This window comes from Heptranchias perlo, chromosome 4 (assembly GCF_035084215.1).
Source record: "Heptranchias perlo isolate sHepPer1 chromosome 4, sHepPer1.hap1, whole genome shotgun sequence".
In the NCBI taxonomy this organism is placed as follows: Eukaryota; Metazoa; Chordata; class Chondrichthyes; order Hexanchiformes; family Hexanchidae; genus Heptranchias; species Heptranchias perlo.
In genome coordinates, this window is record NC_090328.1 from 102,448,220 (window position 1) to 102,471,857 (window position 23,638).

Consider the following 23,638-nt stretch of genomic DNA (forward strand, 5'->3'; position numbering starts at 1 on the left):
TAAGGTAAATGCAATAACATTGGCACAAGTCATGTGACCGGACCTCATGTGACCAGATGGCATGTGATCAGAACATCACGTGATCAAACCTCCAGGAATGCCTCCAACCAGAGTTGGCAACCGTACCCACGATCCAGCTCCCGGCAGGTCTGGCCTGACCGGGAAGCTGTCACCACTCCCTGCTCAGGCTTCCAACTAAAATTGCAGTCAGGTCCCAATGATATATTTAAAGAAGGACCCCGCTTTCTTCTTGTGGGTGTCCCGCTCGACTGCTCAAAAGAGCAGGTTAAGATCGGGACACAGTGGGAAGTCATCGGGATCAGAGGGGGTAAGTGACTGGCCTTATTTTAACTGCCCCCATGCCCAGTTTCTGCCAGGCGGGGAGTTATAATCAGGGTCACAGAATCCTACAGCACAGAAGTGTCTGTGCCGGCTCTTTGAAAGAGCTATCTAATTAGTCCCACGCCTCTTGCTCTTTCCCCAATAGCCCTGCAAATTTTTCTTTTCAAATATATGTTCCCTTTTGAAAGTTACTATTGAATCTGCTTCCACCACCCTTTCAGGCAGTGCATTCCAGATCAGAACAATTCGCCACGTAAAAAATTTTAACCTCATCCCCCCTACATGCACATTCCGAATCAAAGCTTTCCTGTATGCTACTTTCCCCTTCCCCCAAAATAATTTCCCTGTGTACGTACATGATTCAGAATACAACTGAAGTTATTTCAATCGAGTACAAATATTGTCTTTAACAAGGTGCCGCTTTAAAAAAGTGCTTTTCATTATTCAATCTCGGGATGTGGGCGTCGCTGGCAAGGCCGGCATTTATTGCCCTGTACAACTTAGTGGCTTGCTAGGCAACTTCAGAGGGTAGTTAAAAGCCAACCACATTGGCATGGGACTGGTATCACATATAAGCCAAACTGAGCAGCAGGTTTACTTCCCGAAAAAGGACATGAGTGAACTAGTTGGGTTTTTACAACAATCCGACAGGTTCATGGTCACTTTTACTGACACCAGCTTTTCATTCAAAACTGAATTCAAATTCTCAAACTGCCATGGTGGGATTTGAACTCCGTTCTCTGGATTATTAGTGCAGGCCTCTATCACTAGTCCAGTGGCACTACCATACCCATCATATAGATGTTACCATACCCAGCTATAGATGTTAAAGGTAAATAGTTGTTTTCAATATTTCTCAGCAGCAACTTTTACCAACCAAAATTACAAAACAGAAACCTGCATTGCTTTACACAGTGCATTGTAGAGTCTCATCGCAGATATGAAAAATTCCAATTAAACTCCATTGCCAAGCCAAAGATTAGGGGAGATAAGAAAATACATCTTACCGAGGACTACAGTGATGTAAGTTTGGTACATCAAGAGAGTCAAGGCACACAGAACAGCTCTCAAGCTATGGGTGGAGGCACCTTCTCGTAGCATGGATAACCCAAGATCCTGAAGCAAACGGTGACACATGAACAGAAAACGCAACACGGATCTGCAGAACATGACATGATCCCAACTCGCACCAGATACTTATGCAACTAAAAAGGATATAAGCAATACGGTTATGAGTATATTACTTTGGGTCACATGCTCCATAAATACCACATATATCACCCTGCATATGTCATAGTTTTGGGGGAGGAGGATTTTATTCATAGGAACATTAGGAGCAGGGTTAGCCCCTTGAGCCTTTCCAATTAGATCATGACTGATCTGTACCTCATCTCCATTTACCCCCTTTGACCCATTCATATCCACTGATACCCTTACCTAACAAAAATCTATATCTCAGTCTTGAAAGCTCCAATTAACCCAGCATTAATGGCCTTTTGGGGAAGGGAGTTCCAGATTTCTACTACCCTTTGTGTGAAAAAGTACTTCCTGATTTAGCTCCTGAATGGTTTAGCTCTAATTTTAAAATTATGTCCCCTTCTTCTTGAGTCCCCCACCAGAGAGAATCGTTTCTCTGTATCTACCCTATCGAATCCTTTTAACATTTTAAACACAAATTCAGTGCAATCTTAAAATTTTCTGCACGTACAGTTCCACTCTCCTGTTTGCTTAGCTCCCAATGTCAGCTACTTTACTGTAGGAAGATAATCGCCCGGAATTTCCTTGATTCAACTTACATGATCTGTGCCGAATATACCGAAAATTTGCAGCGGATCTCATTTGCATATGTTGGAACGTTAAAAACCGGCGCAAAACAAGCGCAAATTCAGCATATCAATTTGGAGCATGAAGAAACAGGCGGAGCGTACGCCATCTTCCTTCTTTTAAGTTCCTCTTTATCTTACTGGTGTTATGAAAATTGGTTTGAAACCATCAAACCATTGTTCATGCACAATAAGCACTGCTGCATGTTTAAGAAAATGCACTTGTGGAGGCTTTTCTCATTTTAATGTTACAGATTCTGATGCCATAATAAAGCATTCAAAGATAAAGAAAATGCAGTGCAGGTCCCAGTGGGGAGAAATTACATTTTTAAACAATCACCAAGAAAATCACCATCAAACTCCAAAAATAAGGTTTGGTGCCTGTTCTAAGGTTGAAACTCCTCAGTGACATCAATTAGGTGGGGACGTGCTGCATCTAAAGGTTTGGGTGCAAATTTACACCCATTCAGAACTGGTATAAATGTGGAAAACTTGTGTTCTCTTGTCTTTTGCACAAAGAGATGGAGCTATGCTAATGAGCTAGGCAGGGTTTCACCTGACTTAACTCAGAAGCGATGCCAATGGTTTGAGGAAATTTGCATGAAGCAAGGTTCCGGCACAAGTCATTTGTGCGTGAATTTCCTTTGAAAAAAATGGCAAAACGCCGTTGTTGTGCGGGAAAGTCCGAGGAAATTCCGAGCTAATGACAAAATGGTTGTCAATTTAAATTTGAGCACAACTGCAGTTTGCCAGTAGATGGTGTTGTCCAGCTACAGCAGATAAATAATACTGGTGCTGCGATCCTCCCATTTTCACCTGACAGGCACAAGCAGTGTGCTTCAACCACAGGCCCACTTCAAGAGACAGTGGACAGGCAATGGCAATTCTTAAATTGCAGCCATAGTACCAGTATTTTTGTTTTACAAGTACACATTTAATAACACATACCCGATTGCCTGAAAACCCAATAAATTCAAGAAGTCGAAGAACTCTCACAGGTAGCAGAGACAGCATCTGGGTGGGAAGTGGAAGAAACCATTTTAGTTTGACAAAATACTCAAGTAATGAACAAATGTAGAATACAAAAATATTTCTCCAACGAAACGAATAGACACTCAGTGTAATGGGTGCATGCTGTACCAGGTTAAAAGCTCCAATCCCGAGCTTGACACCTCCTTCAAACTGGCAGTAGACTTCAGTTTTGACTCGGTCCTGTGTCATCTGTACGATCTGTTGACATTCTCTTAACAAGTAGATCAAACATTAGCAACAGTAAACAAGTTAAACAAAAAACATAGACAAATAACCCCTAACCAAGAATCCTGAGTACAACTCACCCAGTATTGGCTCAAGTCAACTTAACCTGGCTTCTAAACACATGACAATCTGCACCCCCTCCCAATCTAAGCATATACAGGTTCACTTACAATTAACTATCCATTATTAAAAAAGGAAGCCATAAAGGGAAGTACTTTCAATATGAAGACCTTCCTTCCCCTCCCTCCAAATTTCTTTGGTACCTATAAATCCAGCAAGGATCCCGATCTTCCATCCGGTAGGAAATTCTCCTATTTGATTTCAATCATCTCCCTCCCTCCCAGAATGAATCTGCCATATCCGGACTTCCTTCTCACGAGGACCCTACTCTAGTGATGTGTTACAAGTCCAATGTGGAGTTGGGTACCAAACTTCAAGATGCCCCATGGAGCCAATAGCAAAAGTTTCGCACAGAAGCATTTAAGGTGAACCATTTTTTTTTTGCAATTAAATTGATCCACGATAAGTTCACCACTTTTCCCATTAACCTACAGCTTCAGAATAAACTGCCCGTGTAGTGGGCGGCTGTGAACACTGAGCTCTGACTGGCATGACAGCAAGACACTGAAGGGCTTAGCTGCATCCGTCGTCGGTTAAAACTGTGAAAATAGGAGCAAAAGCATAATTTAGAAAAGGATCATTAGATTTAAACCAAAAAAAACTGCTGAAAAGAATGGAGATTTTAAAATAGAGGCGAGAGGAAACAGAGGATATTTTACAGGTAGCAATGAGAGGAGTTAAGCTTACATTGTCCATCCAGGGCCGATAGTACAATCACAGGCACCCAATGCACGGGGTGCCCGCCTCCCAGCACAGCCAGGCATGAAGCTTGAGAACACACCCAAGATGCTCAGTGCACTCAATGTGGGCAGTGACACAAAGGGATTAGAAGCCAGCGCACAAGCTGCATGTCAGGCTTATTAGGCCTCTCCCCGAGTCATATTTAAATGATATGCCCACCTCATTATACAACCGGAGAACAAAACAGGTGAAGAGGAGGATGCTGCAGGAAATTGGGCACCCTTGCCTCTTCCTGTGCCCAGGCTCCTGTGGCACCAATGCTCTCCTTGCTGGATAGCCTTCATGCCTCCCCTGCCTGGCATCCCCTGCCAGGAAAGTCCCCATCATTGGCTGCTGGAACCAGGGATGCATGGCTGGGCACTCCTGGTACATCAGGAGAGATGCAACCAGAGCGCCAATAAGTTATGTGAATAGACTGATCTTGCTTTGCTTGGTGAGGCCAGCCTGCCTGTAGAAAGGTTCAAGTAGCATCTGTCCACTTGATAACCTACTGGAAACTTTGGTTTAGTTTCATGTGCAGGCCAAAGGCATCAGAAATTGTCTTTAAAACATAAAAAGCAAGTTTTAATCAGAATTCTTAAGAGTTAGAGAGGACAGAATCATTTACCTATAGATGTTGTAACTTGTTCGGATTTTGATTCCTCCTTTAATAAAATTAATCATATTTTCATCCTAGGAGGAATAAGCTGGAGGTTAGAAAGAGAAAAATCCTCCCTCTCGTTCTCTCTCTTGAAGGCTGGGGTACAGTTCAACAGGTGTGTTCTGCCTCTGGTGCCACCTTCAAATGCCATCATCATGCTAGCGAACATCAGCAGGCTATTTGACCATGGTGAGGGTGAAATTCACAGCCGATCCTAATCCTGCTCTGAACCAAAGTCCACACATGCACATCTTCCAGCAAGGATGATTGAGCAGTGACCAGGAACAGGGAATTTCTGACTGATTTTATCCTTTCTTAGCTGTGGACTACTGAGATCAGCTACAGCATCCTTACTGCTGCCCAGGGTGAGATCAGCTAACCCAATGTCGACTGAGGATCAAAACTGAAGCCATCCTAGTCTTTCTAGCCCAGTTCCACACAGGTGGGGGGGAAGAAAAGGAGACAGAGGCCCCATTACTAATTAGCAGAGAATAAAAGGGGAAGCTGCACAAACCAGAATTCTGCATGGATAGAATACAAAACAATCCCCAAAAAAATACTTTTACATGACATAATTGTTTCTCTGAAGTTAGAATTTTGTGGGAACAGGAAATGTAAAATTCAGGATAAATGGAGGACATGAGAGGAGGAGCCATGGGTCTAATTTATAATGCAAATCAACTGCTCTAGTAACTCCTGCGCAACCAAACAATTAGCAAGATTACAGTCAGCTCCAAGAGAGCTTGTATCCCACAGATGCTCATCATTTCCCTCTTTATATTCAAATATCGGTCATTAAAAAACAGCAGTTTGTAAATTTTAAACACCAACCCTATCATGGAACCATAGAACGATACAGCACAGAAAGAGGCCATTCGGCCCACCTTGCCTGTGCCAGATCTTTGAAAGAGCTATCCAATTAGTCCCACTTCCCTACGATTTCCCCATAGCCTAGCAAATTTTTCCCCAAGTATTTATCCAATTCCCTGTTGAAAGTTATTATTGATCTGCTTCGACCACCCCTTCAGGCAGTGCGTTCCAGATCATCATAACTTGCTGCATAAAAAAATTTCTCCTCATCTCGCCTCTGGTTCTTTTGCCAATCACCTTAAATCTGTGTCCTCTGGTTATCGACCCTTCTGCCACTGGAAAGAGTTTCTCCTTATTTACTCTATCAAAACCCTTCATGATTTTGAAAAGCTCTATTAAATCTCTCCTTAACCTTCTCTGCTCTAAGGAGAACAACCCCAGCTTCTCTAGTCTCTCTACGTAACTGAAGTCCCACATCTCTGGTAGCATTCTAGTAATTCCCCTTTATCTTTCTCCCCATTTCCAGACAAGGCCTTTTCGGTACATCTACTTTTCAGAGCAAGGCACATCAGAATAGATTATATATTTATCCAAAGGAAGTGACTCTTGATCTGAAGAAGGGAGACGAGGTGGACACGGTGCAGCAAAGCTCATGGTCAAAAGTCAGATTTTAGGAAAGTTGTGATAACTGGATATATTTTCTGGAAATATGGAGGGGTCACAATTCTATTGAATCATAGAATCATAGAAGTTTACAACATGGAAACAGGCCCTTCGGCCCAACATGTCCATGTCGCCCAGTTTATACCACTAAGCTAGTCCCAATTGCCTGCACTTGGCCCATATCCCTCTATACCCATCTTACCCATGTAACTGTCCAAATGCTTTTTAAAAGACAAAATTGTACCCACCTCTACTACTGCCTCTGGCAGCTCGTTCCAGACACTCACCACCCTTTGAGTGAAAAAATTGCCCCTCTGGACCCTTTTGTATCTCTCCCCTCTCACCTTAAATCTATGTCCCCTCGTTATAGACTCCCCTACCTTTGGGAAAAGATTTTGACTATCGACCTTATCTATGCCCCTCATTATTTTATAGACTTCTATAAGATCACCCCTAAACCTCCTACTCTCCAGGGAAAAAAGTCTCAGTCTATCCAACCTCTCCCTATAAGTCAAACCATCAAGTCCCGGTAGCATCCTAGTAAATCTTTTCTGCACTCTTTCTAGTTTAATAATATCCTTTCTATAATAGGGTGACCAGAACTGTACACAGTATTCCAAGTGTGGCCTTACTAATGTCTTGTACAACTTCAACAAGACATCCCAACTCCTGTATTCAATGTTCTGACCAATGAAATCAAGCATGCCGAATGCCTTCTTCACCACCCTATCCACCTGTGACTCCACTTTCAAGGAGCTATGAACCTGTACTCCTAGATCTCTTTGTTCTATAACTCTCCCCAACGCCCTACCATTAACGGAGTAGGTCCTGGCCCGATTCGATCTACCAAAATGCATCACCTCACATTTATCTAAATTAAACTCCATCTGCCATTCATCGGCCCACTGGCCCAATTTATCAAGATCCCGTTGCAATCCTAGATAACCTTCTTCACTGTCCACAATGTCACCAATCTTGGTGTCATCTGCAAACTTACTAACCATGCCTCCTAAATTCTCATCCAAATCATTAATATAAATAACAAATAACAGCGGTCCCAGCACCGATCCCTGAGGCACACCGCTGGTCACAGGCCTCCAGTTTGAAAAACAACCCTCTACAATCACCCTCTGTCTTCTGTCGTCAAGCCAATTTTGTATCCAATTGGCTACCTCACCTTGGATCCCGTGAGATTTAACCTTATGTAACAACCTACCATGCGGTACCTTGTCAAAGGCTTTGCTGAAGTCCATGTAGACCACGTCTACTGCACAGCCCTCATCTATCTTCTTGGTTACCCCTTCAAAAAACTCAATCAAATTCGTGAGACATGATTTTCCACTCACAAAACCATGCTGACTGTTCCTAATCAGTCCCTGCCTCTCCAAATGCCTGTAGATCCTGTCTCTCAGAATACCCTCTAACAGCTTACACACTACAGATGTCAGGCTCCCAGGCTTTTCCCTGCCGCCCTTCTTAAACAAAGGCACAACATTTGCTACCCTACAATCTTCAGGCACCTCACCTGTAGCTGTCGATGATTCAAATATCTCTGCTAGGGGACCCGCAATTTCCTCCCTAACCTCCCATAACGTCCTGGGATACATTTCATCAGGTCCCGGAGATTTATCTACCTTGATGCGCGTTAAGACTTCCAGCACCTCCCTCTCTGTAATATGTACACTCCTCAAGACATCACTATTTATTTCCCCAAGTTCCCTAACATCCATGCCTTTCTCAACCGTAAATACCGATGTGAAATATTCATTTATGATCTCAACCATCTCTTGTGGTTCCGCACATAGATGACCTTGTTGATCCTTAAGAGGCCCTACTCTCTCCCTACTCTTTTGCCCTTTATGTATTTGTAGAAGCTCTTTGGATTCTCCTTTGCCTTATCTGCCAAAGCAATCTCATGTCCCCTTTTTGCCCTCCTGATTTCTCTCTTAACTCTACTCCGGCAATCTCTATACTCTTCAAGGGATCCACTTGATCCCAGCTGTCAATGCATGTCATATGCCTCCTTCTTCTTTTTGACTAAGGCCTCAATCTCCCGAGTCATCCAAGGTTCCCTACTTCTACCAGACTTGCCCTTCACTTTATAAGGAATGTGCTTACCCTGAACCCTGGTTAACACACTTTTGAAAGCCTCCCACTTACCAGACGTCCCTTTGCCTGTCAACAGAATGGCTTGGGAAAATCCTACATATAAAACTTGCCCATGTTAACAGCTCTGCCTGGGCTTTTTCCATCATGTTCTATGGCAATAGAATGAATAAATCCAAATGGGAATTCAGGAGAAACTTCTTTACCCAGAGAGTGGTTAGAATGTGGAACATGCTACCACAAGGAGTAGTTGAGGCGACTAGCATAGATGCATTTAAGGGGAAGCTAGCTAAACACATAAGGGAGAAAGGACTGGAGGATATGCTGCTAGGGTTAGATGAAGTAGGGAGGGAGGAGGCTCATTTGGAGCATGAACACCGGCATAGACTTGTTGGGTCGAATGGCCTATTTCTGTGCTGTACATTCTATGTAATGTACACTGACAAAGTCAAGAGCACTGTTTCTTTCCCCACCCCGTTAAAATTGTCAAAGGTGCAACTTTAAAGCATTTGTAATATCTCAAAGTGCAATCATAATTCCCAAGTTAACAGCCGGCAATAAATAATAAATTGTTTACTGATCACTCAAAACACTTCATTCACGTGCACCCAAAGCAGTTTGTTAAAGCAATGTGGCAGACAGAACTTCCTCTAGCTTTTTCATCAGTCCATTGGGTCCCAACTTCAAATCCTGGCTGCTGGATTATTCGCTAATGCCGTTCAGGGCAGTGAACCTGCCACCCCATCCTGTCTGGCCTACATGTCACTCCAGTCCCAGACTACGTGGTTGAATCTTAATGCCCTCAGAATAACTAGGGATGGGCAATAAATACTGCTTTGCCAGCATCACCCACATCCCAAGAACAATTTTTTTTAAATTCCCATTCTGCGCTGTGTTTACCAATCTTAGCCAGGGAACAGTAGGGACACTATAATTGGCCTCAGCACCCCTGGGCTAGGCAGAGACAAAATAGAAAGTTTTTCCCACACAAATTATAGTGCCTATCACATAGATGTGACTGGAGAGGACAGCATTTGCTCATTATAATGATATACGTTTGCTTTAAAATTGCACTTGAAAAGTTTGTAGATTTGAAAATGGTTGTGATGATGACTTTGTCGAGTTAATCACACGATCAGCTCAGATTTGACCCAAATATAAAAACTGTACTTTTCCCCCGCTCCGCACCAAGTTAGCTGATCTCAATTGATCGGCAATTTGCCCGACTACAGTTGGCCCACTGAGATTGGGAGCAGAATGTCAGCCAGGGACATGTGGGCGTCGGGCCCAGCTGTGACAGCTGTCATGGTTGAATAGCCCGCCGAGAATCTTCAAGTCCTGACTCACATGGAGCTTGGCCGCATGAGCGAGGTACTGGACAATGATCAAAGCCCATGGAAACCTACTCCACCAAAAGTCATTCAAACACTTTCAGCAGAGGTGATGTGGAGATGCCGGTGATGGACTGGGGTTGACAATTGTAAACAATTTTACAACACCAAGTTATAGTCCAACAATTTTATTTTAAAATTCACAAGCTTTCGGAGGCTTCCTCCTTCCTCAGGTGAATGAGGAAGGAGGAAGCCTCCGAAAGCTTGTGAATTTTAAAATAAAATTGTTGGACTATAACTTGGTGTTGTAAAATTGTTTACAACTTTCAGGAGAGGGGAAGAGGAAAAGTTAACTAGGTCATTCTGTGAATCATTCGTTCTCCACAAATCCAATCTTCTTCAAAGTCAATTATGGATTGGTTACAATTAAATAAACTGCCATGCTAGTTCAAATGGCAAGCAATGCCACATTCTTAATTGTATTGCTTCATTAACAAAGACAATCATGTTTAAATATAGAAATGGTTTCTTACCTGCACTAATGTCAGAGCTGCCTTCTGAAGTAGGCATTCGGCATAGCACATCTCTGCATGCATCTCTTCTAATGGAGAACAATGTATTCAGGAATGTTTGCAATTAAAGTACCGACATAAGGTAATATTTAGATAATGAGAGAGGGAGATGAAAGGGGGAGGGGAAAGGAAGAAATTATACTCATAGACTCTCAGTGTCCAGATTATGCAGTGCCAACATGCCTATAGAGGGGGTGCTTTTACAACGTCAGTGACATAAGGTGGTTCTGATACCAAAGGCACCAGATGCAGTGCCTGGAGTATGAGATGTATTTGTTGGTGATATTTCAGATACCGCCACGCGGTGTATTTGGTGATATTTCAGATACCGCCACGCGGTGTATTTGGTGATATTTCAGATACCGCCACGCGGTGTATTTGGTGATATTTCAGATACCGCCACGCGGTGTATTTGGTGATATTTCAGATACTGCCACGCGGTGTATTTGGTGATATTTCAGATACCGCCATGCGGTGTATTTGCTGGCGATATCTCAGATGCTGCCTCATGGTGTATTTGCTAGTGATATTTCTGCTGCCGCTATGCGGTGTATTTGCGGGTGATGTTTCAGGTATTACCACAATGAATGTTTACACCACCAAAAGAACAAACAAATACCAGTCTTAAACTGGGAAACATATAAACTGGGACTTTTACAAGTCTTTGTCGACTACATGCGTATTGCAAGTACTCCTCTTAACTCGGTTTTGGGAAGCACAGATTATATTCTTTTTGATCACGAGTAACAAATACACCATTACAGACGTATGTGAAACGAGTGAAGCAAATTTCAAATTTTCGATTGCTTTATTCATACAGCATAAACATGATTAATAAAGGAACACAAATCTAATGCCATTCCATGTAATAAAACCCTGTTTTCTGAAGCCTCGGTTGCCGGTTACATTCCAATTTACGAATTAAACTGGCTAAATCGTTCTCCAATACTGAAGCCTGCTTTCTACTTCCCTGATGATCTTACTGCACTCCTCTTCATCTTCCTCTATCTGCATCAGTCTCACTCGTGCTCCATTCCTCCTCCTTTCCATCTTGTTCCCTTCCCTCCCCTCATTGGTTCCATTTATCTATTTCCTCCCTCTCCTCTAATTCTACTGCTCTCCATTTATATTTCAGCTGCCCTCTCCTGCATTATACAATACCTCCCTTTAACTACTCATTACACCTACGCAATCCCCTTCACACACATAGTAACTTCTCCATCCACAACCGTTGACTTTCCCCCAAATGAATTCTTACTTGCACAGCTTCATTACTCATTGCCCCATTTCCTCCTCACTATCCATATTACTCCCTACCACCCGTTACTCACAATCCCTCCCTACACTCAGTGTTCTATCTTAACTATCCTCACCTCTCCAAATCCTTCCCACTCCAACCACTTATTAATCTCCCCATACTACTCACTACCTTTCTATACACCTCACAATCCCAATCCCTTAAATTACCACCCCACCACTCAAACATCACAAAATCTGATTTAATGTCAATTTTGACAGATATTTAACCACAAATTTACTGTACCTTCCGTCAGCTGTTCAGACCCTTGTTTTGAAACTAAATACGACAATGACTCCACAACAGAATTCTTCTTTCGAAACCTGGACAAAAATGTTTTTTTAAAAGCCTGTTGAGAAGTTTGATGCAGCAACAGGTTACAGTTTAAACTAGACTTGTTTCATGAAGGAACGGCACACCTTTTAATTGTTATTAATAAGAGTAAGTGGGTTTTTACACCTCACAATGATTTGCTTTTCAAACTTTTTTTTCCCCCCAGTAATGTATATGGTTTTGGACACATAAAATTGCCCGTCCCAAATCCAGTTATTATTCATTCTCAGGATATGGGTGTTGCTAGCAAGGTCAGCATTTATTGCCCAACCCTTCCTGCCCTTGAGAAGGCAGTGGTGAGCTTTCTTCTTGAACAGCTCCAGTCCATGTGGTGAAGGTGCTCCCACAGAGCTGTAAGGTAGAGTTTTTCAGGATTTTGACCCAGAGACAATGAAGGAACAGTGATATATGTCCAAGTTGGGAGGGTGTATGACTTGGAGGGGAACTTGGAAGTGATGATGTTCCCATGCACCTGTTGCCCCTGCCCTTCTAGGTGGTGGAGGTTGTAGGTTTGGGTGCACCATCCAACACCATGGCCTGGAAAATAAGCAAGGATGTGATCCGGCAGTTACGCTGGGTTCTGACCGAGGGTTGGGTGCTTAGGGAGCCCCTGTCCCCCAGCCTTGTCTTCCTTTACGTTGATGACCTTGTAGTGGTGAGGGGTGACTAAAACCCCACACAGCCAACCCAGGAACTGGCGTAGCCGACTCCCAACCAAGTTTATGGCTATTGTGGCAGACTCCCATCAGCCTTAAAGCAGGAGTGGTTTGGGGGCCCTGATATAAATAGAACATTGTTTATTGATTGCTCTTGATGAAGCTACTTCAGATGATTCGAATTTATGTCTTCCACTAAATAAAATTTGAATTATCCAATAATTTGAATTAATCAACGCAAATAGCAGAGCAAAATAGGAATTTAGTGCTAAAAATAATAATTATTCAATAACTTAAAGAAAATAAAGGACTTGCATTTATATAGCGCTTTTCACGACCTCAGGACATCCCAAGTCAGGATGTTATGCGACTTGGTGGGAAAGTTGGAGGTGATGGTGTTCCATTGCACTTTCTGCGCTTGTCCTCCTAGGTGGTGGAGGTCACAGGTTTGGGAGGTGCTTCCAATGAAGCCTTGGTGAATTACTGCAAATGAATATTAGCTTGAGTACTGCGTACAGCACTGGTGGGAGTTGTCTATAGGCCTCCAAACAGTAGTGGTAATGTAGGGGATGGGATCAAATAGGAAATTAGAGATGCATGTAACAAGGTTACTACAGTAATCATGGGTGACTTAAATCGCATATAGACTGGCCAAACCAAATTAGCAATAATACCGTGGAGGATGAATTCCTGGAGTGTGTACAAGATGTTTTTTTAGACCAGTATGTTGAGGAGCCAACCAGAGAACAGGCTATCCTAGATTGGGTATTGTGCAATGAAAAGGAGTTAATTAATAATCTTGTTGTGCGGGGTTCTTTAGGGAAGAGTGACCATAACATGACAGAAATCTTCATTGAGATGGAAAGTGAAGTAGTCCAATCCAAAACTAGCGTCCTAAATCTAAACAAAGGAAACTACGGAGGTATGGAGAGTGAGTTGGCTATGATAGATTGGGAAGCTTCATTAAAAGGCATGACGGTGGATAGGCAATGGCTAACATTTATGGAACGAATGCATGAATTTCAACAGTTATACATTCCTTTCTGGTGCAAAAACACAAAAGGAAAAGTGGCCCAACCATGCTAACAAAAGAAATTAAGGCTAGTATTAGATCCAAAGAGGAGTCATATAAAGTTGCCAGAAAAGTAGCAAGCCTGAGAATTGGGAGCAGTTCAGAATTCAGCAAAGGAGGAAAAAGAGATTGATTAAGAAGGGAAAAATAGAGTATGAGAGTAAACTTGCAAGGAACATAAAAGTGGACTATTAAAGCTTCTACAAGTATGTAAAAAGAAAAAGATTAGTGAAGACAAAAGTAGGTCCATTACAGTCAGAAACAAGAGAATTTATAATGGGGAACAGGGAAATGGCAGAACAATTAAACAAATACTTTGGTTCTGTCTTCACGGAAGAGGACACAAATAACTTCCCAGAAATGCTAGGGAACCAAGGGACTAGTGAGAAGGAGGAATTAAAGGAAATTAGTATTAGTAAAAAAAGTGCTGGAGAAATTATGGAACAGTTCCTGCAGATTGGAGGGTGGCAAATGTAACCCCAGTATTTAAAAAAGGAGGGAGAGAGAAAACAGTGAACTACAGACTGGTTAGCCTAACATCAGTAGTATGGAAATTGCTAGAGTCTATTATAAAGGATGTGATAACAGGACATTTAGAAAATATCAACAGGATTTGACAAAGTCAACATGGATTTATGAAAGGGAAATCATGTTTGACAAACCTACTGGAGTTTTTTGAGGATGTAACTGGTAGAATAGATAAGGGAGAACCAGTGAATGTGGTTTATTTGGATTTTCAGAAGGCCTTTGCTAAAGTCCCACATAAGAGGTTAGTGTGCAAAATTAAAGCACATGGGATTGGGGGTGATATACTGGCATGGATTGAAAATTGGTTAACATACAGGAAACAGAGAGTAGGAATAAATGTGTATTTTTCGGGGTGGCAGGCGGTGACTAGTGGGGTACCGCAGGGATCAGTGTTTGGTCCCCAGCTATTCACAATATATATCAATGATTTGGATGAGGGAACCAAATGTAATATTTCCAAGTTTGCTGACAACGCAAAACTAGGTGAGATTGTGAGTTGTGAGGAGGATGCAAAGAGGCTTCAAGGCGATTTAGACAAGTTGAGTGAGTGGGCAACTACATGGCAGATGCAGTATAATGTGGATAAATGTGAAGTTATCTACTTTGGAAGGAAAAACGGAAAGGCAGAGTATTATTTAAATGGTGATAGATTGGGGAATGTTGATGTACAAAGGGACCTGGGTGTCCGTGTATACCAGTCACTGAAAGCAAACACGCAGGTGCAACAAGCAGTTAGGAAGGCAAATGGTATGAGGGCCTTCATTGCAAGAGGATTTGAGTATAGGAACAAGGATGTCTTACTGCAGTTATACAGGGCCTTGGTGAGACCACACCTGGAGTATTGTGTGCAGTTTTGCTCTCCTTACCTAAGAAAGGATATACTTTCCATAGAGGGAGTGCAGCGAAGGTTCACCAGACTGATGCCTGGGATGGCAGGACTGTCGTATGAGGAGAGATTGGGTCGACTCGGCCTGTATTCACTCGAGTTTAGAAGAATGAGAGGGGATCTCATTGAAACATATAAAATTCTGACAGGGCTAGACAGACTGGATGCAGGGAGGATGTTTCCTCTGGTTGGGGCATCCAGTACGAGGGGTCACAGTCTCAGGATAAGGGGTAAGACATTTAGGACCGAAATGAGGAGAAATTTCTTCACTCAGAGGGTGGTGAACCTGTGGAATTCTCTACCATAGAAGGCTGTGGAGGCCAAGTCACTGAATATATTTAAGATGGAGCTAGATAGATTTCTGGACACAAAAGGCATCAAGGGGTATGGGGAGAGAGCGGGAATATGACATTGAGATAGAGGATCAGCCATGATCATACTGAATGGTGGAGCAGGCTCGAAGGGCTGAATGGCCTACTCCTGCTCCTATTTTCTATGTTTCTATGTACAGTTCTGGTCACCATATTACAGGAAAGATGTGATTGCACTACAGAGGGTACAGAGGAGATTTACGAGGAAGTTGCCAGGGCTGGAGAATTTTAGCTGTGAGAAAAGATTGGACAGGCTGGGGTTGTTTTCTTTGGAACAAAGGAGGCTGAGGGGTGATTTAATTGAGGTATATCAAATTATGACAGGACTAGATAGAGTGGATAGGGAGGACCTATTTCCCTTAGCAGAGAGGTCAGTGACCAGAGGGCATAGATTTAAAGTAATTGGTAGAAGGATTAGACGGGAGCTGAGAAGAAATTTTTTCACCCAGAGGGTGGTGCAGGTCTGGAACTCACTGCCTGAAAGGGTGGTAGAGGAAGAAACCCTCAACTCATTTAACAAGTACTTGGATGTGCACTTGAAGTGCCGTAACCTACAGGGCTACGGACCAAGTTCTGGAAAGTGGGATTAAGCTGGATAGCTCTTTTTCGGCCGGCATGGATACAATGGGCTGAATAGCCTCCTTCTGTGCCGTAACTTTCTACAATTCTATTCTATGAAGTACTTTTGAAGTGTAGTCACTGTTGTGATGTCGGAAACGCGGCAGCCAATTCGCGCACAGCAAGGTCCCACAAACAGCAATGTGATAATGACCAGATAATCCGTTTTAATGATGCTGGTTGAGGGATAAATGTTGGCCAGGACACGGGGGAGAACTACCATGCTCTTCTTCAAAATAGTGCCATGGGATCTTTTACATCCCCTGAGTTTAACATCTGATCCAAAGACGGCACCTCCAGCAGTGCAGCACTCCGACAGTGCAGCACTCCCTCAGTGCAGCACCGGAGTCTCAGCCTGGATTATGTGCTCAAGTCTCTGGAGTTGGACTTGAACCCACAACCTTCTACTCAGAAGCGAGAGTGCTATGACCGAGTCACTGCTGACACTGTATTGAATTAATCAATGCAAATAACACAGCAAAGTGGCAATTTAGTGCTAAAAAATTTGAATCATCGGAGTACTTCAATTAAGTGACCGTGAATGAATAGGAATGGGCCATAGACGAAGCACTGGCACCTCAATAACTGTTCTCTGATTCCCAAAGGCAGCATTATAACGCACTGCATCTCAAATGAACTATTATCCGAGCATTAAGAAGCTTAGATAAGTCCAGGTCAGGATGAGGTTCATACAGGCTAGTAATGTGAAAACTGTTAAGAGCCCAGCCTGCCATTGCCAGGGGAAGTATCCAGCAGGCTGACCATTTAAGCTTGCTACCCGGAACACTTCATCTTCTAGAAGCAGGGCACAAAAGCAACCAGCAAGCTTGTTGGCCACTATCGAGTTACCGTGGCTGCAGTGTGTACTATCTACAGAATGTACTGCAGTAACTCGCCAAAGCTTCTTCGGCACCTCCCAAACCTGCGACCTCCATCACCTGAAAGGAAAAGGGCAGCAGGCACATAGGGACACCATCACCTCCAAGTTCACCTCCAAGTCACACATCATCCTGACTTGATCATATGTCGCCGTTCCTTCATGGTCGCTCGGTCAAAATCCTGGAACTCCCTACCTAACAGCATTAGGTAGGGAGTTCCAGGATTTTGGAATTCGATAAGTCTCACAACTACTATGAAGATGGTAGCCTAGTGTTTATTGGTACTGGACTAGTATTCCAGAGGTCATGAGTTCAAATCCCAGCATAGCAAATTGTGGAATTGAACATAATAAATCTGTTCAAGAAGGCGGCTCACCAACAACTTCTCAAGGGCAACTAGGGATGGCCTTGCCAGTGATGCCCACATCGCAAGATTGAATTTAATAAAAGTAAGCTTTTGTTATGTACTTGCAGAGGGATGTCCACGACCTTGTTTATATCATCCTACCTTTGAAACAATGTTGCAATGTAAACCGGGTATTAGTTTCCCCCTGCAAGCTTATGGAATGTACTCCCCAGATACATTTTCCCCAGACTATAACACCACAGGGGTTCTCTGCAGCTGCTCTCACTAATGGGCCACTTACTACTTGTCCTACACTGGGCTGGTTTTAGAGAATTCATTTTATTTGGGACTCCATTTCCTTTGTTTTTTTAGCTCTTGGTGTGTGTGGGCAACACTGGCACTTGTTTATTACTCACCCCTAGTTGCCTATATAGTGTAGGACAGGAGTCATACGTGGACCAGACCAGGTAGTAGCGGCAGATCCCTTCCTGAAGGACGATGGTGAACTGACATTAGGGCTTTTAACAACCACCCTAATGTCAGTCCACAATTTACCAGATTTATTATGTTCAATTCCACAATTTGCTATGCTGGGATTTGAACTCATGACCTCTGGATTACTAGTCCAGTACCAATAAACACTAGGCTACCATCTTCATAGTAGTTGTGAGACTTATAGAATTCCTGGCCTGCTTACGACCGCCGGTTGATGTTGCTCTGTAACCAGTCAGTAGACATGAGGAAGCACAAATCAACTGTCCCTCGATATTCTCTCCTTTCCAGTAGGACCGAGGGCTTTGCTTTTGCTTAGCGCTATCCTAATACCACGACCGAGTCTGGTAACCCACTGCTTGAGGAAATCCCAGGCACGAACTTATGCCTCCTACTCCAAGGTGCAGTACAGATTTGAACAGAGACTCCATGCAGACTTCCTTTCCTTACTTTGAAAAAAAAAGACCATTAAAACTACAGAACAAACCTTGCCATATCCTGCTGAGTTACAGCGAAGAGTGATTCAAGCAAACATATTATACATTAATGAAGTGACAATTAGGCAACACAGCTAATGAAGTCATCAAATGTCTTCACTAGACAGGCACAGTCTCATTAGCTTCAGAATATAAAACCCAGCCGAAAAGGTCAAGGAAAATGGCTTTAGTCGGTTTGCTAATTGAAGGAAGTTTGTCACCAGTGGCTGTCGGATGAAAAAATGTTAAAGGACTGCACGCTGGGAGGGCAGTAATTTCAGTCAGCTTAAGACTGAAGACATGGAGTGTTGACTCAGCACCCAGCCACCTCCCATCAATTTCAAACCTCACAGTACCTCAGCAGTAAGTGCCGCAACAACATAAAGGCTACAACACTAGGCACTTTATTTTTGAGAAGCAGAGGCGAAGTTGAGACAGTCTACAATTGAATTAAACATGAAAAAAAAAGTAGCAGGGAAATGAAGTCAGGATTGGCTGGCACAAACCCTAGTGTATAAAAGCCTGTAGATTGTGCAAAAGGGGAGTATAGGGAGTTCCAGAGTTTTGTAGTCTTATGCATAATTGAATTTGAGTAAGAGCAATAATTTCAACACAATGAACCTTGTGATCCAGAGGCATCAGTGCGAACAGGGGGAAGTGAGTAGAATGAGGGGACACTTCCCTTCCCTTCCCCTTTTAGCACGGGTTTCCACTTCCCACTCGCTTCAAATCCTGAAACTGCTGCTGATGTCCATCCCTCCCGCCCCCATCACCTGTCCCACACTTTATATAAGGTAGTACCTCTGCATGGAGGTAACTTTGCTTTCATTTTCTAGCTAAGGGATTGAAAGGTACTGTGACATTGTTCCCTCCTGGAGTGTTCCTGTAAGTGTGTTGTGTTATCAAAATAGAAGAGGCCTTTTCCAAAGCATATAGCAAAACACAGGAACAGGAGGAGGACATTCAGCCTCTCGAGCCTGTACTGCCATTCAATTAGTTCAATTAGTAGATGGTTGATCTGTATCTCAAAACTATTTACTCGCCTTTGACCCATTATTTGACCCTGATTCGCTTACCTAACCTATTGATCTCAGTCTTGAAAGCTTCTATTGACCCAGCAGCCACAGCCTTTTAGGGGGAAGAGTTTTTCAGATTTCCACTACCCTTTGTGTGAAGACGTGCTTCCTGATTTCACTCCTTAATGGCCTGGTCTAATTTTAAGATTATGCCCCTTGTCTTAGCCGAACATAGTCCACCAATAAGAGTTTATGATTTTCAATGCTAAACCTAGGATGTTTCTTCAGGTTTGGGAGATTTGTGTATTATTTTATAGTGGTAGCACTAAAAAATAACAAGCTTTTCTAAATAAAAAATTGGCCAAATTTTATTGTACGGTCTCCTTTATGTATCAGAAAGCCCTGCACAGAATAAAGGATTTATACTGTCTAGTTGTGACCCTGTCACTGTATGTTTAAAATCCTCTGATAAACGTTGTACACTTTATACTGCAGTACTTGTATATTTCCTGGCACGTTAATGCTGAAATTAATACTAAACAATGATACAGGAGCTGAAGGTATGTGGCATCACGTGACTGTAAAGGTTGGGAGGTTTAATGCATTAATTCAATCTCTAAATTCTGTTAACATTCTAGAATTTTGCTCACACTATTTACCAAAAAAAACCTCTCTCAATTCAATACCATCCAATTTGTTCCAGGCCAACTACTGTTGCCCAACCAGTAGAAATACCAAACACATAGCAGATAAATAAAAAGGGAGATTAGAAGGACTACGAATATATTTTAAAAAAAGACTGGTAGGGAACATCAAGTGTAATAGCAAAAGCTTTTAAGCACATCAAAAGAAAACGGTTGTCACAGAAGGGGTGGGACCACTAAGGTTTGAAGCATTTATTGCCCATCCTTGATTGCCCTGAGAAGGTGTTGGCAAGCCTTCTTCCTGAACCACTACAATCCGTGCAGTGAAGGTACTCCCATACGGTTGTTAGGTAGGGAGTTCCCGGATTTTGACCAAGTGACAATGAAGGAACAGCGATACATGTCCAAGTCAGGATGGTGTATGACTTGGAGGTGATGGTGTTCCCATGCACCTACTGTCCTTCTAGGTGGTGGAGGTCAGGGGTTTGGGAGATGCTGCTGAAGAAGCCTTGGCGAATTGCTGTAGTGCATCTTGTAGATAATACACACTGTAGCCACGGTACACTGGTGGGCAAGGGGGTGTATGTTTAGGCTAGGGGATGAGGTGCCGATCAAGCGGACTGCTTTGTCAAAGATGGTGTTGAGCTTCTGGAGTGTTGTTACAGATATACCCATCCAGTCAAGTGAAGAATTCCATCACACTCCTAACTTGTGCCTTGTAGGTGCTGGAGGGGTTTTGGGGAATCAGGAAGTGAGCCATTTGCAACAGAATTCCCAGTCACTGGTCTACTCTGGTAACCATGGTATTTATGTGGCTGTTCCAGTTGCATTGTGGCTAGTGGGGTACTGCAGGGATCAGTGCTTGGGCCCCAGCTATTCACAATATATATCAATGATTTGGATGAGGGAACCAAATGTAATATTTCCAAGTTTGCTGACAACAGAAAACTAGGCGGGATTGTGAGTTGTGAGGAGGATGCAAAGAGGCTTCAAGGCGATTTAGACAAGTTGAGTGAGTGGGCAGATCCAGTTTAACGTGGATAAATGTGAAGTTATCCACTTCGGAAGGAAAAACAGAAAGGCAGAGTATTATTTAAACGGTGATAGACTGGGAAATGTTGATGTACAAAGGGACCTGGGTGTCCTTGTACACCAGTCACTGAAAGCAGACATGCAGGTGCAGCAAGCAGTTAGGAAGGCAAATGGTATGTTGGCCTTCATTGCATGAGGATTTGAGTATAGGAGCAAGGATGTCTTACTGCAGTTATACAGCGCCTTGGAGAGACCACACCTGGAGTATTGTGTACAGTTTTGGTCTCCTTACCTAAGAAAGGATATACTTGCCATAGAGGGAGTGCAGCGAAGGTTCACCAGACTGATTCCTGGGATGGCAAGACTGTTATAGGAGGAGACTTTGGGTCGACTCGGCCTGTATTCACTCGAGTTTAGAAGAATGAGAGGGGATCTCATTGAAATGTATAAAATTCTGACAGGGCTAGACAGACTGGATGCAGGGAGGATGTTTCCCCTGGCTGGGAGGGTCTAGAACAAGGAGTCACAGTCTCAGGGTATGGGGTAAGACATTTAGGACCGAAATGAGGAGAAATTTCTTCACTCAGAGGGTGGTGAACCTGTAGAATTCTCTACCACAGAAGGCTGTGGAGGCCAAGTCACTGAATATATTTAAGATGGAGCTAGATAGATTTCTAGACACAAAAGGCATCAAGGGGTATGGGGAGAGAGCGGGAATATGTATTGAGATAGAGGATCAGCCATGATCAAATTGAATGGCGGAGCAAGCTCTAAGGGCTGAATGGCCTACTCCTGCTCCTATTTTCTATGTTTCTGGTCAATGGTGACCCCAGGATGTTGAAGGGGGGGGGGACTCAGCGATGGTAATGCCACTGAATGTGATGGTTAGGGTAATTAAGCTTCTAGTTGATGTCAGCAGGCCATAATGCTGAGGGAGTTGGTGATAAAATAGCTGAGACACTAATCATAATTTTCCAAAATTGATTGGAAACAAAGGATTGGGAGATGGGAAATATTAAACCTTTCCTCTTTATTGAATGGGTGTAAGGCTTATGATTATAATCTGTTGGCCTCATGCTGTAATAGGGAAGCTGCAAGAGACCATAATAAGGGATAACATCAGTGAACCATTTGGAAAGGTATGGGCTACTCTGGAACAGTCAACATGGATTTGTAAAAGGGTAAGTCATGCTTGACTTATTTAAAATAAATTACTGAGTGCCACAAATTTGGTGGGTGAGATAGTTAGACCTCACAAAGCATTTGATAAAGTCCTACAAAAGAAATTTGTTGTCACAGCCAAGTTCCATGGTATTAAAGGTAAAGTGGAGGCATGGATAGAATGATGGCTGAAGGACAAAAAACAGAGCAAAGAGCAGGAGTAAATGGATGTTTCTCAAATTGGCAAAATATTACTAGAGTCGTGCCCATGAATCTGTGTTAGAAACTCTCTTTCTCCATGTTCAAATAAATGATTTGGACGTGGGCATGGAGGAAATATCAAAATTTGCTACTGACACCAAATTAAAGGGCATGGCAAACCATGCAAGAATGCAGGAGGGCATAGGTTAGTGGGTGGGTGGATGTGTGCCTAATGTAGTTCAATGCAGATAAATGTGAAGCAGTGCACATGTGAGGGAAAAACAAAAGAACAGAGAGGTCACCTAAATGGTAAACTATTTAATGGAGTGGGTGAAAAGAGAGATCCAAGGTACAGATACAAAGATCGTAAAAGCAGGAGCGCAGATAGAAAATGTTATTAAAAAAAAACACTGGAATTCTAATTATATATATGGACATTAAGTACAAAAGCAATGATGAACCTGTACAAGACATCGGCTAAGCCACAATTGAAGTACAATCTGCAATTTGGGAATCCCATTATGGAAAGGATGGTGACCAATGACGAAAAGATATAGTTAATAATATGAAACTTGAAAAACTGGGAGTGTAATTGGGAGTAGAGAATATTACGGTAGATCTCATACATGTTCAAAGTTTTAAGAGGGTAAATAGTGAAAGATTATTTCCACTGCTCGGTGAATAGACAAAAAGGGAGTATAAATTTATGATTTGCACTAAAAGCATAAAGAGCAAAGTTAGAAGAATGTTTTTCATGCAAAGGGATATTAGGGTATGGAATGCATTACCACAAGTGGCCATTAAAGCCAAGTGATCACGGCTTTCAAGACAGAATTAGATGAATACTTATAGCGGAAAAATATTAAAAGGAAATGAGGAATCTGCAGGGAAATGAGATTACATCAGACAGCTACAAAGTGGAGCTAAGACTAGCACAAGCACCATCGGTCAAATGGCCTACACCAGAGCTGAAATTTCTATAACTATTATCCTCTATGTAATTTAGGCCTGACTCTATTACTTTATACAAAACATAGCAACTTTCTTTAAGCTCCCTTTGTCTGTTGAAAGAAGGAGTTACTTACATCAATGGTACATTAAAGAGAAAACCGTTTGCAATTTAGTCTAAGGACTAAGTTTCCCTCGTAACCATTAAAATATATGGATGATTTTTATAACGATCTGCAAGCCTGATTTACTGGGCATATTTAATTTTGCAACTAACA

At 42.6% G+C, this 23,638-nt stretch overlaps 1 protein-coding gene across 1 annotated transcript in view; it reads right to left on the reverse strand.

Annotated features, from left to right (window-relative positions):
* LOC137320575 (tetratricopeptide repeat protein 39B) overlaps nucleotides 1-23,638 on the reverse strand; it is a 58,558-nt gene that overhangs the window by 22,588 nt on the left and 12,332 nt on the right. Inside the window, exons 2-7 of the mRNA XM_067982260.1 lie at nucleotides 11,949-12,025; nucleotides 10,367-10,434; nucleotides 4,891-4,955; nucleotides 3,306-3,408; nucleotides 3,114-3,179; nucleotides 1,350-1,458 (exon numbers count right to left, since the gene is read on the reverse strand). Of these exons, the coding sequence (XP_067838361.1) occupies nucleotides 1,350-1,458; nucleotides 3,114-3,179; nucleotides 3,306-3,408; nucleotides 4,891-4,955; nucleotides 10,367-10,434; nucleotides 11,949-12,025 (488 nt within the window). The remainder of the gene's footprint in view (nucleotides 1-1,349; nucleotides 1,459-3,113; nucleotides 3,180-3,305; nucleotides 3,409-4,890; nucleotides 4,956-10,366; nucleotides 10,435-11,948; nucleotides 12,026-23,638) is intronic.